This window comes from Athene cunicularia, unplaced genomic scaffold (assembly GCF_003259725.1).
Source record: "Athene cunicularia isolate RWA unplaced genomic scaffold, athCun1 SCF_105, whole genome shotgun sequence".
Classification (NCBI taxonomy): Eukaryota; Metazoa; Chordata; class Aves; order Strigiformes; family Strigidae; genus Athene; species Athene cunicularia.
The window spans coordinates 7,756-23,034 of record NW_020799162.1 but is presented as its reverse complement, the minus strand read 5'-3'; the positions used below and the strand labels follow the sequence as shown (position 1 = coordinate 23,034).

Genomic DNA, 15,279 nt, shown 5'->3' with positions numbered 1-15,279 from the left:
CCCCCTCCCGCCCCCCTCGGTGCACGTACCTCCTCATCCTTGTACCAGGACAACGACTCGGCCGTCAGCACGAACCAGTACTCCTTGGAGCCTCCCTTCATGATGCTGATGTTGTTGATGGTCAGCCAGCCCCTGCGGATCACCTGGAGGCAGAGGAGCGGTGGGGGGGGGGCAGGGGGAGGAAGGAAGACGAGGTTACAGGCTACCGTGGGGTCCCCGGGGCATATCCCCTGACGGAGAGCAAGGCCAAGTGCCCCTCAGCTCAGAAGCCCACCTCGAACCTTCACAGAAAGCCTCAGCAGACCCTCGCCCAGGCGGATTTCCAGAGCCCCCCTCTCAAAGGCAGCAGCAGGGGCGGGGGGGACGCCTGGAGCTCTCCCAGCTCCCGCAGCGAGAAAAGCAGCGAGGCCCCGGCCAGGCCGGCGGCACGGTCAGACCCAGACCCGGCGCCGCGGTAACTCCACGGGGGCAGCCAGCAGCAGCCCGGGCAGGAGAGGGAGTGGGGAGCAGAAGCTCCGGTGCCCCGGCGCGATGAGGCAGATTCTCAGGTTTAAGAGAGGCGCGGAGCTGCCCCGAGGGCTGTTTTGGGGTGTCCTGCAGTGCGGCGGTGCCGGGAGCCCCACAAAAGCAAATCTCTGCCCCTGTCCCAGCCGTTTTGAAGCTGCCAACGTGCCGCCTGCCATCGTGGCATGGAAAAGTCTGCGGAGACCAACCGAGCCCCCTCGGCTGGGGCACGACCCCAGGAGAAAGGAGCAACTTACCCAGCACAGCGGCTACCAGAGCAGCTCTGCCCATCCCTGCTCCGCTCAGGGTCTCCGCGAGCACGTGCCCTCGCTGAGCACAACCAAGGCAGCCCTCAGCCTCACTACAACCGAGGAATCCCGTGTTTCTCACCCAAAACCCGCTCCCTGGCAGGACTAGCCGGCTCGTAGCCACTGGGGAAAGGCTCCCTGGCAGCCCATGGACAGACCTGACACGCGACACGGAGCAGTAGCCGCCAGCAATCGGGGCAGCAGCGCGCTGAAGCGAGATTGCCGAAGCCTGACGTTGCAAGTGGCGGTTTTTAATGACACGGTGCATGAGGGACCGCGCTGCCCGGAGCAGGCAGGAGTCCGCAACCGGCCCAGGGAGCCAACGGCCGGCAGCGAGGACGCTGGCACAATGCAGCCACCGCCCAGCCGAGCCCTCACAACACCAGCCCGCGCCTGTCTCGGCACCACCGGAGCTTGAGGGGAACCACCCGACTGCTGCCAAGAAGCATCCCCCGCGCCTGTAAGGGCTTCCCTGAGACAAAAATCCTCGTGGAACAACTTCCACCATCGCTGGGAGCACCTCAGCAGCAGCAAAGCCCCACCGGGAAACATCCCGAGTCACCCACAAACCGCTGGTGGCCACGAGAGCCAGGGGACGTGCCAGGATCGCTCAGAGCTGTAAGTCCGGACCATCCAGGGCTGGGCCGGGCCTAGCGAGCTGAGGAGAGGGTTAGACCCTGCCTGGCCTCCCCCCCGAGACAGGCTGCCTTCCACAGGCGGCACGGCCACCATCTCCGGGGCAAACTGGGAGATTCCAAAGTGTTTCAAAGGCAGGCGGGCTCACGCTCCTCCATTGTTCTGGGAGTTACTGTACCCAGAGGAAGGTCACGGCAGCCCAGCCCGGCCCAGCCCAGCCCCCAGAGGCCTTTAGGCTGAGCTCAGGGTCCCTCATCCTCCCGGGGCCACAGCGTTTCACACCATTCCCCCCGTGGTTCTGCTCCGTGAGCCGCGTGGCCGGACCACGCTTCCGGACGCCGGTCTGCCCGCAAGCGACCCGCTCCCCGGGAACGAGGGGGGACGGAGGGTCCCCCAACGCGGCTGCTTCTGCCATGACACCCCATCCTGGGACAGCGGCTGCTCCAGGAGGCAGCGAGGGGGCCAGACCTCCCCGGGGCAAGCAGCAACACCGACCGCTGCCAGAGCCCGAAAAACTCCCCGGTGAGGACCTGACGGATTTAGGGAGAGTCCGGCTGAGCCAGGAGCAGCACAAATGAACCCCCTCCCCGTTCAGCACCCCCACGCGTGTCCCCGCTGCGGGAGCCGTGTCCCACGTTACGGGACACTTGAGGGGCCCTACGGGAGGGACTCGGCAGAGCCGGTGCCCCGGCCCCGCGGCTTCTGCAGGCCAGCGCTTGCCAGGGGTTAGTACCACCACACGGGTTAGTTCATGGGCAGACGTGGGGAAAATGCACCGGGGGGGGCGTTGATTGGGGTCAGTCCAAAGCATGGATGGGAGGGAGGACGAACAACCCTCGCGGTTAAGCAGAGAAGAGTTAGACACGAGCAAGATGCGGAGTTTGTTACGGTTTGTACGGGAACCAGCCCCGAGCAGCTGCGCCCGAGACCAAGGCAGGGCTTTAGTCTCAACACCGGGACTAAGGGTGCAGAGCCGGTGCCAGCCCTTTCACACCGAGGCTGCTGCTGGGGGAACCCACTGCGGGCTGGGGCTGGGGCTGTGCTCGTTTGCAGGCTGCTCAGGCGGCTGCCAGCGTAAAAACCACGACAAAATCCACCGTGTTAGGCACAGGCAAAGCTCGGTGCGCCGGCGGGCACAGGCAGCTAGAGCTAAAACTTAACTCATACAGATTTTTCTGGCGAGGGGAAGGAAGGAGCCCTGAAATTAAGATGGCAGAGGTTGTCAGATTAAAGATTTCACCCGACTGGCTCTGGCAGGTTTGAGCCCCCCCCTCCCCCGATTCCCATTTAGAAACCATCTCTGAATTTGAACCGAGCCTGGTTTTAAAGGAACAGAGGCAGGAGATGGAGCAGTCGAAGGGATTAGGGGCAAGGAAAGGGCAGAGGGAAAAGGTCCAGCAGCGAAGCGAGTCCTGCGAGCAGGGCTGGAGGCTCTGGCAGGTGCTGGGACAGGTCTGGAGGGAATAAGGGACAGGGAATCTGCTTTTAGGGCAGATCCGAGATCTCTCAGGAGAGATCCAAGGCTGGAGCTGGAGCGTCAGCACAAAGCCAAGCTTTGATTTCTGTTGTTAAAGGGTAGAGGAGGGGAGGGCACCTGCAGAACCAGGCACCTCAGCTGCACGCTGGAGCGAGGCAGGACCCAGGACGCCTCCTCCTCTGTCCCCAAATGCAGGAGGAGGAGGAGAGAGGAAGGCTGAGCCACAGTGCCTGGCACTGAGCAGCACAGCAGAGAGCCCAGAAGAAAGTTCCTTTAAGACCGACTGAAACTGAGGAGAGCACCGCTGGTTTTTGGGCTCGGGAGCCGGGCAAGCTCCTCTGTGGAGGGGCTCCGGCGCTCTCGGAGCTCGGCCTGGTCCAAATCAGAAGCCACCCGGCCCCGGGCTGGCGCTTCAATCCTTAATTGTCAGCTCTCCACCTTCCCGTCACCTGGCACAATCCCGTCCCCCAGCCAGCGATGGGAGAGCGGCCCTGCACAGAAATCAGCGGGTGGGAGGCAAGAGACAGGCCCGGGGCGGGGCGGGTTGGCGCTCCCTTTGTTTTAGCAGCAACATCTGGACGGTACTAAAAGAAAATGGAAGTGTCTGAACAGCTGCAAGAGATGGGAAAGGGGCCCGGGGCTCTCCCAGGCCGCCGGCGCCGCGGCCTGGCCCCGGGCAGAAGGTACAAACCTCCCTGGGACAAGCGGGATGGGCATGGCCTCGCCCCCACGTCCCTCCTGCTGCCTCCTAAAACCCGTTTTTGAGAAAAAAAGCACACAGCGCCCGAGCCACAGCCGTGTGTCCGTGGGACTGCGAAGCCACCGACTCCAGGAACTCCCCCCACAGCCGGCTCCCCGGCTTTACCCACCACCAGGAGCCAAATGATTTCCCTTCTCTGGGGAGACACTTGGGTGCTGAAGACCAAGGCAACACCTGAGCCACTCTCCACGAGGCTGTAAAAGCCCCAACTGGGGGACTGGAGATTAATTCCCTCTCAGACACTTCCATTTTCTCAGACCGGCAGCGTGATGCTCGGCTCCAAGCCTGGAGCAGCAGGGCCACGACCCCCCCCCTCCACCCCTAGACAGGGAGATTCTCTTCCCTTCGGAGGAAACGCTGCCCTGTGCCCCCCCAGGAGTGAGTGTGCCTGAGGAAAAGCTCTGCTGGCTGGATAACCAGGCTCCAAGCGGCCAACAGGCTCCCAGAGTTTGGCTCCCCCGGCTGCTAACACCTGGGAGCTGCAGCACCTCGAAGAAGAGGGCTCCTTGCCCGGATTTCTACGTTCCAAGACGGTGGCCAGCATTGGTAAATCCGCTGGCAGCGGCCCAAGGTCAGGACCCAACCCCCCAAAAAGGCAGCTCGGGGGAGAGAACGCGCCTCCAGCCCTGCTGCCTCCCCACAATGCGGGCGGAGGGACCACCCTGGCCAGGGACCAGCTTCTCGCCACGTCCCACCACGGCAGCTCCGCGCTAAAACCCACAGATTTCGGGCTTCTTGCTTCCAGCAAAACCAGGGCTCACACCCTGAACCCCAGCATCCAGCTTCCCTGTTCCCAGTGAGGAGAGGCAGCACCAACAGCCCCACAGCCGGGGTGCAGGCAGGGATCAGCCTCAAGCCCTGGGGTTTTTTTTTTTGGCCACGGAAGAGCCCAGGCATGGGGACGAAGGGGTCAGACTGGATTTCTATCTCTAGACTAAACCCCTGGAGCCCCGTTGCTCCCCTCGGGGGATCCCATCCTTCCTCTGCCCTCAGCACACTCAATTCTGGGGAGCGAGAGGCAGCGTTTGGGGGTTGGGAGGTTTTTCTGGCAGGGCCACGTCCATCACTGGGTGTCGTCCACCAGCACTATCACACTATGTGGGTACTTACCAGTATCTCACCCTTTAGGTGCGCAAAATTAAGGGGGGAAAAAAAAAAAGCAGGACGAGGAGACAGAACAGTGAAGAAAAACAAAGTGATGGAAGGGAGAAGAGAGCAGGAAGCACAAAAATGGTAGGAAAAAAGCAGAAAAACAGCAAAAGAAAAACAGTTACATGCTATTAATTATAATTTTACAGTGTTAATATTTCATCACATTCTTTCCAAACAAGAGGCAATGTCTGCGTTAGGTACTGCAAGACCTAACACCATGCAAAGGGGCACTTCAGGGCGGCTCGGCCACGCACACGGGGCAGCAAACCCCCTCCAGAAGCGGGAGGCTGCAGGATGAGCCAGAACCGAGGCGGACGCGGCTGCCGGGCACGTCCCTGCGCCCCGCTGAGCCCCCGCTCCCTCCCCACCCACCCCCAGGGCTGGGCTGGATCCACAGGGGCCGAACCGGGCCAGTTAGGCCAGACCTTGCCCCGCGTCGGGGCTCCCCCAGCAGCGTCCCGGCTGCTTTTCCGATGAGCTCCCGCGAACAAACGCTCCTGCTGCATGAGCCGGAGCTCCGTCCTTCCCAGCCCCAACGGGAACTATCCCTCACAGAAGGATTCGGGGGATCCACTCGAATCCTGTTTTTAGACAAGCTCCCGCGGAGCAAACGCTCCCGTCTTTCCCCATCTCCAGCCCCAGTGTGAAATATCCCCCCCCCCAAAAAAAAGAAGTTTATGGATTGACTGAAATCCCCATTTCTGAGGTGCAAAACGCAGCTCCGGGTGGCTCCGCTCGGGGTGGGGATATCCCAGAGAGCTCCCTCTGCCCCACGCGACGAGGGAGGGCCGGGGCGCCGGCGGCCGTACCTGATTGGGGATGGCTCTTTTCTTGTTGGTCTGGGTGTTCCTTTGCTGCGCGCTGGAAGAAGGGAAAGAGCAGTTTTAGGCCGGGAAAGGGAAGCAAAGCGATGAGCGCTCAGAGCCCCCGCGGCCACGACACGCTGCCCACCCGGAAGGCCGTAAGGAAGAGCTGAGTCCGGAGGGGAAGCCCGACACGGAGAATCCAGCCAAGACCCCCCAGGCTCTGTGCTGGCAGCACGCTGCGGCCCAGACAGCCGAGCCCCTTCCCACGTTTTGCCCAGGCCTGAACGTCCAAGGAGACGGCAGTGCCGAGGGAGCGGGATGGGGTTTCCGACCCGGAGGGCTTTTAATCTCCTTCCTTCCAGTCCGTGTCTCCAGGCGTTTACAAGCCTGCCCGCTCCGGAGGGGCCAGGAGAGGAAAACACCAAGCCGCGGTTGCTGATTCAAAAGGGATTTCTGTCCGTGACCCCAGCTGAGCCAATGCGCCCCTACCACCGTGAGGCCAAGAACCAGAAGGACTCGTCTCCAGAAAGACCTGCAGCCTCCTCGTTTCCGCCCCCCCCAGGTTGGAAAAGAGCATACCTGCACCAGAGGGAAAGCTACCTGTCTCTCCTGAGCAACCCAAGAGACGAGGGGCGAGGTGCAGGACGTAACCGTTAGTCAGGAGCAGGAACAAAATCCATGAAAACAGTTAGAATTACGCCGGGACACCCCCCTGGAGCAGCAGTTTACAAGCACAAACCGGGTCCTTTCCCTGGGGAAGGTGACTGCGGGATGGCACCTGACCCGGGGTGTCCCTGGCCACCCTGCCCCTGGCCAGGGGAGCTGGGGGGATCCCTCTCTGCCTGCCCTGATCCTCATGGTTCTTCCCTACAAACCCTCGGGGACACCAGGTGAGCCCGGCCCGAGCCGGCCCGAGCGTCGTGGCATCCCGGAGGGGAGCAGGAAGCTCTCCCGTTGGCTGAGCTCCACTGCAAGCACAAAACCACAAGCTGAGCTTGGAGCAAAAGCGTCTCCAGCTCCCATCAAACATCTCCTGGGGGCTGCGGGGAGGGGAGGGCGCAAGCGGGGCTGCCCCGGCCGCCCCAGGACATGCTGCTGGAGCGGGTACCCACCCTGTCGCGACGTGCTGCTCAGTGTAACAGCTGGGGAGTGGGAGAGTTTCAGAGGAGTCCGGAGGAAAGAGGGAGATGATGGTTCAAAGGAAAAACAGGAGAGATTAGGAGAAGAGGAAGGAACTGTGAATGAAGGTGAAAAGCAGAGAGATAAAAAAAAAGAGGAGGAAAAAGAAAACAAGAGGAAGGTTTTGTGACTTTAAAGAGGAGGAGGAGGCATGGGCGCTGGCTGGCGAGGACGGTGACGCCTCCGCTCCTTCTGTGCGGGGACACCTGAGCTGGAGCTCCAGGTGCTTCTGAAGTTATTGCCTGGTTTGGGGCTGCGCCGATGGAAAACGCTGGCCATTCCCTGGCCAAAAACGCTGGCCAGCCTCTGGCTGAGAGTGCTCGCCAGCCTCCGGCCGAAAGCCCAAGCTGAAGGGGGACAGACTAAGGGGAGAGCCCCGCTCCGGTCCTGGCCTGTCCTGCCCGGGCAGAGGATCACGGGGGAGAAGCTCCAAGATGGGGAGATATTTCTGCTCCCGACCGACAGCTCCCACGGGTGAGCGGTTTCCCCTGCCCTCAGGACGCCCGGGGGACACGGGGAGTTCCCAGGCTCTGCTGAAGGGCAGCAATGGCCTTAACGACCCGAATTCCTGCCAGCGGGCCCTGAGCAGCTCATCTGTCTGAGGCTGAACCGCCCCGCTCCAGCTCTTCTCTGCCCAACGGGCGGCGTTAACAACCCCGGCTTCGGGCTATCGTGGGGCAGCTCGGCCCTGCGGGCCCTCAAACAGCGGCCGGGTGGCAAGGAGAGAAGCAGAGCTCCCGCGTCCCAGATCTGAGAGAACTGGGGCGCAAACGGTGCCGACACGGATTTTGGTGAATTACGTTGGGATGTGGGAGATTCCTCCACCAGATTTCCCGTCGCTGACCCCGGAAGGGTGACGTAACCCGCAGTCCTGCATGGGGACAGGACCGCCAACCTCGTTTCTAGAGAGTTTGAGGACCCAGCCCGCCCATAAGCGACTCACTTGGCAAATCCAATGAAGTCTTCGTGGTTAGTGTTGATGTACGAGAGCTCAATGTCGATCAGCAGGAGGATCTGGAGGAGAGGTGTGTGTTAGAGGAGCCCCCACACGTCCCAGCTCGCCCGGGGCCCACGCGGGAGCTGCCATGGCGAGAGGGAGCGTTGGGATGGCACCGGGGGGGGTGTCTGAGCGTGGCCAGGGCCTGAGCTGGGCATTCCCCCCGCTCCCCAGCCGCAAGGAGCTCACCTGGTCCTTCGTTTTGCCTTCCCGTTCCCTGATGTGAGTGGTAACGATCCTCTCCGTCTCTTCCCGTAACCTGGGGTAGGAACCAAGCTGAAAAGAAAGGGAGAAGGCCGGGGAAAAAAAAAACGCTGCTGATGGGACCGTGGCAGCCTCCAGCGCCCGGCGCGGAAAAGCAGCGACAGGAGACGCTCACGAAAGGGAAGGAGCGGGGACGGGACTGAGCCCCGGTTCTGCCGGGACCACACAACCGGGGCTCAGGGCGGGGAAAAGAAGCGACAGACTCGATTCTCTTCACTTGATGAGCGGAAAATCCCCTTCCCGGGGGCCTTCGAAGCAACGGCCAACACCTTCACCCAGATTTTGTTTTGTTTTGTTTTTTTCCCGCCCCCAGACCCCAGGGCTGAGCGGATCTGGCGCAAGGCGGGAGCTACGGCTAAGCCAGGCAGAGCAGGTGGGATCTCGGCCACGCGAGGAGCGTTCGTGGCCTCGGCTGTTACGGGGGCGAGCAAACACCTGGGCAATATGTCTCGGCAGGACCTGTGCCGCGAAGCCGAGCCAACGCTACGCCTTCTATTTGCCGGCTTGTCTGATAATTGAGAATTTTGGGCGTCCCCCAAAATCAGTGACAACCTCGTGGCTGAACTCTCTTTGGTCGGCTGGGTCCTGGGAGCGAATATATTCCAGATGTTTTCAGATTAAGCAAAAAGGGATGAATTAAGACCCGTTACCTTTTCGGCACACTTTTTAATGACCGTGGCCAGCTCTGAGACCACCAGATCAACACACTTCAAACTGGGCTCTTTAAGCTTTACAATCTGTTTTTTCACTATGGCTTCAAAGGCCATGTCGGGCGTGAAGAGCCCCGTCCTGCACCGTGCAGAGCGCGAGAGCCAAACACCGAGCGGCGTGCAGGGGGCGGGAAAATAGCCACAAAGACAGAAAAGAAAAGAAAAAAATGAGATTTTTTTTTGTTTGTTTGAAAATTCAGGTTAGTAACGTGCAAAGGGAAAAGCGGCAACGCCTGCCTGAGAAATTCCTTCGGGAGCTGCTGGGGTGCTCGGGTGCCTCACACCAAATCCCCTGCGGCTCCGGGGGATGTTTCACTGACCGGGGGGGGCCTCTCCTCTGTGCGCTGACAGGGCACAGCAAAAACCCCAGAGAGGCTCCTGACTGCTCGCTAGGCCGGATAACTGAGCCCCAGCTCTAGGAACACACTGAATTTCAGCTCAGCTTTACGGTTCGAGCCTCCCTGGCTGTTTTGAGACGGAAGGAATTTCAGCAGGAAGCGCTGGCTTCTCCACGGTACCCACAGCACAGACAACAACGCCAGAAACGAGGGAGAGCAGAGAAATCCTGACCCACCAGCGAACCCCCAGCGGTCCGACCGCCTACGAAACCAGGGCAGGGTTTAAACTGTCCTGCTCCGCACAAGCACTCTGGGTACCAAAGGCCGCGGATGCTTCCATGTTCTCACCTATATGTAGCTCAATTTATTAATTTTTTTTTAAATAACAGAAGCGTTGGAAGGAGAGAGGAGCTGGTTTTCCCTCTGCTCAGTTTAAGGCATTTCTTTCGGTGCTGCCAGAACAAGGTTAAAAAATAAAGTGATGCTGAGAAGCCGGTTATTAAATATGGAAACGGCCCGTTTATCCAGCTTCAGGGTAATTAACACTTCCACGGAAAAAGCACAATTCAGGGGAGGAAATGACCTTTTTGAAGTGGAAACGTGCTTGTTATCAAGCAGCCGATTAACGGCAGACACGGAGCTGCAGGATTTAGAGGCTCGCTGGAACCGCTGTCCCCGGCTTTTGTTGGATGTTCCCGGGATTCCCAGAGTGCGGCGAAGCAGCAGTTTAAAACCAGAGCTCGAGAACACCCACGTGCTACGAGAGGTACCAGGATGCAGGAGCTGCCCCCGCCCGCCTGCCCGGCTCCGGGTGGGACCAAAGCCTCGGCAGGACCCCCCGAAACCCCGACTCTGTCCATCGGGATGCCCAGGAGGCTCCGGGTGACTTTCTGGGAGACCCACCCTCAGGCAATCCCCTCAGCAACAGGGAGGGCTCCAGGCTATGAGACACGGGTCACAGCTTAGAAATATCCAATTTGTTTAGGTGGCTCCCAGATTTTTTAATTTTTATTTTATTTTTGGAGGGGAAACCAGGCAAGGCAGGCAGGTCAGAGCATCGCTCCCGCTTCCCCGTCCCACTGGCAGGAAGGGGCTGGATGGCCTCCAGCCAGTTCAATACCTTACTGGTACACTGTCTAACTGTATTGATTAACTCCTGAATAACGAGGTCGACACACTTCAGACAAGGCTCTTTCAGCTTCACCACCTGCTTTTTCACAATGGCCTCGAATGCCAAATCTGGGGTGAAGAGCCCCGTCCTACAGGAATCCGCAGGCGGGGAGGGGGGGGCCGAGAGGGCAGAGACATGGCAGAGACAAAAACAAAATGGGTTGGTCAGGTTTGGAGGCGATCGGCTGCATCCTGGAGAGCGACTCCGTCCCCAAGCGCCGTGAGCGGGGGGGGGGCGCCCCGCTGCTGGATCTGCGGCATCGCTGAACCCCGCTTTTCCCCCCACCCTTGGGGCTGCCACAACCCCTCAGAGGCGACAGGGGTGCGCACGCCCCCCTCCCAGCTCGTGGCAGCACCCTCCAACCCCTCGAATGAGGGTGCCGCTTCCCCGCCGTGAACGGGAGTGAGAGCCCGGGCGCACCAGCGCCGCGGGGAAACGGGAATTCACCCTTTTGGGGGGGGTTGGGGACAACGGATACACCACGAGTGGGTCACGCACCTCCCGGGGGAGTGTTACACCCTACAATCCTCTTTTCCCATCGCAGCACCAGGAAAAGCCAGGGAGAGGACTCGCACTGAACGCCGCGTCGGGGTTCGTGATCCCCCCGTTTGGGGACTCAGGGGGAGCTGGATCCCCCCCCTGAGCACGGGGGTTTAACTCACAGCCCCTACCTTGCCCTCACGGTTATTCCTTCCCCCGCTTACCAGGATGTAAGAGGAAAGATGAAGGTTATTTTAGTGACCAAACTGAAGGCACAAGGGAAAATTTTTCAGATCGAAATCTGTCGCAGCTTCCCCCGTGTTCCTCGGGGCAAACCCAACCCTGCTAACCAAGGCAGTGCGGGGGGGGCCGAGTCACCCCATTGACGCCCTCTAAAAAGCAGTGACCATCCATTTTCAGGCAACGCTGGTCTCCACAAGCCAACAGACGATGAGCGGATGGCGACAGGTATCGCCTCTCCCTCACAGGGTGCACCCCGCACCCTGCGGAGCCGCCTGACTGATCTCTAAGGAGAGCAGGATCCGCGCCCGCGCCGCTCCCGTACTTGCCTGACACCGTGGATGTTTTTAATCGCGTAGCTTATTTCTCGCCTCAAATCCTTCTCGTCAAACTCCATCTGAATGGGGAGAAAAGCCACGGTGAGATCTTTATGGCCCAGGAACTGTCAAGCTCCCACCGCAGCCCTTCTCTTGCACGACCCAGCAGCATCCCCGGCCCAGGCAGGCTCAGAGCCTGCGCTCGCTCCTGCCCAGACTGGCTCGTTCTCTCACATTTATTGATCTCAAATCTTGAGATTTTTCTACCCCCCCGCCGCAGCACAGGCACTCCCCGGGCCAGCTTTACCTTCACTAGCTCAAAAGGGAATCTCTCGTGAAAAATGCGGTTGATTCTGGCACCCCCAGAGAGTTCGAGCGTGTCCACCTGGTCTCCTGAACCTTCGATTCGCTTCTCAAAGTCCACACCGAACTGCTGGACCATTCTGCGGTGGAGCAACGGGATTAAAATGGGTGTAAGGGACAGACAGACACCCCCAGACTGCCTCCGACAGCCAGTGCTGCCCGACCAGCTCTGCTCGGGGCCGCAGGAAATCCTCCCAGTTCCTTTTGCTGGAGTCGCAGATGCAAAAAATCTCCCTTTTGCCATCCTTTCAAACCCCAAGACCAAACCATTTGCTCTAGGACACACAGGTTGAGCACACGGGGCGCAGCAGGCCCGAGATGCCGCCGGGGGACACGGCACCTCTCCGAGGCGATGGCTCAGCCCCAGCAGGGCTGGCAGGGCCACCCACCAGCACCACTCGCTCACCCAAGGCTCTTCCTTGAAACCTACTGTAACAAAGCTTTGGTTTTTCGCGTGGGGTCGTCGGGGCGGAAGTTCTTGTACTCCTCAACCTCCTTCTCCAGGGAGAGCAGCTGGCTCTGAAGTTTGCTGCGCAGCGAGGGCAGCGTCTCCCGAATGTGGTTGGTCAGTTGCTGCAAAAGAACAGAGAGGACTGAGACGCCCTCCTCTGCGCCTGGAACACCTCTGTGCCAGCAGAGATCAACACGGGCACCGCGCAGCGCTGGGGAAGGGACCTGAGCCCACCTGGTTCAGGACCTTCTGCAGATGCGGGGTGCCCATGCGGTCGGCCATGTGCCGGTACGCCGGGTGGGAGAGGAAGAACTTGCGCTCGGCCGCCAGCGCTGCCCGGATGTCCTTCTTACCGTCGATGTCCTTCTGGCTCCGGTTCACCACGCCAATGTAACCTGCAGGGGGACGTGTTGGCTCTTGCTACAGTCAGACGTGGCCAAAAGGCATCTGAGCGGCTCCACATCGCCACCCACAGCCGCTTCTCCCGGAGGAAAGAGCAGCAGGAAGGGCCTGGGAGGCACCGTGGAGCACAGGAGCTGCCCCTCGGCTCGTCTGCAATCGCCACCAGAGGTGAAGGCCGTGGGAAGGAGGATACGGGGCGAGGCAGAGCCTCCGTGGTTCATCATACCTCTGCGCAAAGGAAGCAGCTTGTTCTCCAGCACATCTCTGGCGTCTGTGCCTTCATCCATCAGGTCCAGCTTGGTGATGACTCCAATCGTCCGCAAGCCTGAAGCGGCCACACAAACAAGCAACCGATTAATCTCATGAATGAGCGACCGATTAACCTCACAAACAAGCGACTGATTAACCTCACAAACAGGCAACCGAGTGACCAATTAACCTCAAAAACGAGTGATCAAGCGACTGATTAACCTCACTAACGAGCAACCGATTAATCTCATAAACGAGCCGTTGATCAGTCACACGGCACAAAACGCACCAAAAGGAGGCACGTGGGTGCGTAACCAGAACAACTGTGGACTCGCCAGCGACGGGGGGAACCACCAGCTCTTCCTCAACTGCCAGAGGGCCAAGAGTCCTCTGTGAGAGGTGGAGGGATGGGAAGCCCCTCTGGCATCAATCGGGTGACTGATCCCTGAGACTCTGTGGCAACGGTTGCTGAAGGATTTTACCACCCTGTAGCTGGGGCGGTCTCAGGGCTGGAGCAGCAGCACGGGCAGGAGGACGCGTCCGTCTTACCTTGAGGATCAACTTCTTTCGCCATCTTGAGGGCGTCTGAGTTGGCCAGGTCCATGTTCGCGGGCGTGACGGCGAGGATCAAGCTGCTCTCCCTGCTGATGAACTGCAGGATCATGTCCTTGATCTGGTACTCGATGTCCTGCGGTTGGTCCCCCACTGGCACTTTGGTGATACCCGGGAGGTCAATCAGAGTCAGGTTCAACACTGAAAGGACAAGAGACCACCGGCGCTCGGGGTCAGGGGCCCGGAACTCTTCAGATCTCCTGACGGATCCACCCCTCTGAAGGAAAAGGTGCTACTGGATTTGCTTGAGGGATGGCCCAAGCACCCCCCATCCCCCCCAGGCATCCCCTGTCACCCCCCAGGCTGCTCTAAAATCAGCCAAACCCAGGTAGCAGCCAGCATTTGCTTTTCAGACGCTAAACCCTGCAGCCACGGCTCAGGTGAACGCTGTTTTTCCTTCTTTCAGAGTGTTTTAACCCACAGAGGGCAGAGAAGCAGCTCACTGACCGTGCGGCGAGTAGACGCGGAGGTTGATGGGGACGGGAGAGATGCCTTTGTTCGTTCCCGTCACCCTGTCGGTTTCCGCTTCGATCTCCTGCCGCACCTCGTCAAAATCCGTGAACTTTTTGGATTTGCAGTGCAAAAACTCAGCATATTCTGGAAAAGAGGGGGGGGAAAAAAAAAGTCAAAAAAAAGAAGAAATGCCATGCGGCCGTCTCGAGCCCAGCACAGGACACACGCTGAGACTCAGCTGGTTTAGAGACGTTTCTCCAGGGCAGAGCAGAACCAGCCCCGCGCTCCAGCACGGCACCGAGCAGCCCGGCAGAATTGGTGCCGTGGAGAAGCCCCGAGGCCCTGCCCAGGGATTAACCTGGTTATCTCCAGCCTCCTGCCTGGCAGCAGCCCCAAATAAACTTGGCCTCGGCGCTTCCTCTGGCTGCGGAGGAAAGCCCGTGAGGATGGCAGCCAGCCGGCTCGGGCTGAGCGCGCCGACACTCTGCCTGCTGCCTCTGTGCTGGCAGCAGCTGCTTTGATGTGGACTCCGAGTTACGCTTCCCTCTGCCAAAAAAGAAACTGCCCTTGGGTGAGATGCTGGCAGGCAGCCGACGCTGGCTCGGGCGAGCGAACCTCCACACCAGAATGGCCGTGTTTGTTTTCACTCGGGCCTGTTTGCCTTTCAGTCCCCGCTGATTGCTTTTAAATGGTTTATTGCCCAGACTCCTAACGCTGAAGAAAGCTGCCAAGATGCTCTGGTGTGCGAGGAGGCAGGGCAGCCAACCCCCGCCCCCGGCAGCACCCTCATGCTGGCCAAAGGGCCACCGCCAGCAGCGGCGGAGGCATGTGGCCGCTCCAGACCCGGGGTATCACCCTCGACCATCGGCGCTCGCCAGCTCCAGCAGCCCCTTGCCAAGAAAGAACCGTGGTTTCCCCTCCACCTGCGCCGGGAGCTCGGCTTTACTCCCCGGATTTATCACTGTGTTTCCCTCTGTCCCTGCAGCAGAGGGCGAGGGGCCCAGCTTTGACCCCAGCAGCTCTGTCGCTCCCCTCCGAGCCCAAACCATGCCAGGAGACAAATATTAACCCAGCCCCAGCTCCTCCGTGGGAAGGATGCCTGGGAAGGGAAAATCAGCGGCTTTTCCTGGGCCTCTGCACGGTCTGAGATTTTCTGAAAGGGTTTTGCAAGTTGTTAGTGCAGGAGAAGCTTCGAGGGGAGCAGGGAAGTGGAGCAGGGAGGCGAGGGGGAAGAGAGACGGCGTCTCCCTACAGGCACTGGGATAATGACTCCTTGGCTCCTCGCAGCAGCTCCAAATCTGCCCCAGGAAAAGGGATTTTAAGAGATTTGGGGCCACAGATTGCCCCAGGAAGGGGGATGGCGCAACTTCCTCCCTCCAATAGCCCATGGGTGGGGTTGGGGGGGGGGGG

At 60.0% G+C, this 15,279-nt stretch overlaps 1 protein-coding gene across 1 annotated transcript in view; it reads right to left on the bottom strand.

Annotated features, from left to right (window-relative positions):
- The window catches only part of DNM2 (dynamin 2), a gene marked incomplete at its 3' end in the record, with an annotated part of 21,607 nt that overhangs the window by 1,533 nt on the left and 4,795 nt on the right, over positions 1–15,279 (bottom strand). Inside the window, exons 3-16 of the mRNA XM_026867012.1 lie at positions 13,864–14,013; positions 13,354–13,557; positions 12,782–12,880; positions 12,388–12,548; positions 12,133–12,275; positions 11,647–11,782; positions 11,352–11,419; positions 8,734–8,872; positions 8,009–8,095; positions 7,766–7,836; positions 6,756–6,785; positions 5,647–5,698; positions 4,796–4,807; positions 30–143 (exon numbers count right to left, since the gene is read on the bottom strand). Coding sequence (XP_026722813.1) covers positions 30–143; positions 4,796–4,807; positions 5,647–5,698; positions 6,756–6,785; positions 7,766–7,836; positions 8,009–8,095; positions 8,734–8,872; positions 11,352–11,419; positions 11,647–11,782; positions 12,133–12,275; positions 12,388–12,548; positions 12,782–12,880; positions 13,354–13,557; positions 13,864–14,013 — 1,466 coding nt within the window. The remainder of the gene's footprint in view (positions 1–29; positions 144–4,795; positions 4,808–5,646; positions 5,699–6,755; positions 6,786–7,765; positions 7,837–8,008; positions 8,096–8,733; positions 8,873–11,351; positions 11,420–11,646; positions 11,783–12,132; positions 12,276–12,387; positions 12,549–12,781; positions 12,881–13,353; positions 13,558–13,863; positions 14,014–15,279) is intronic.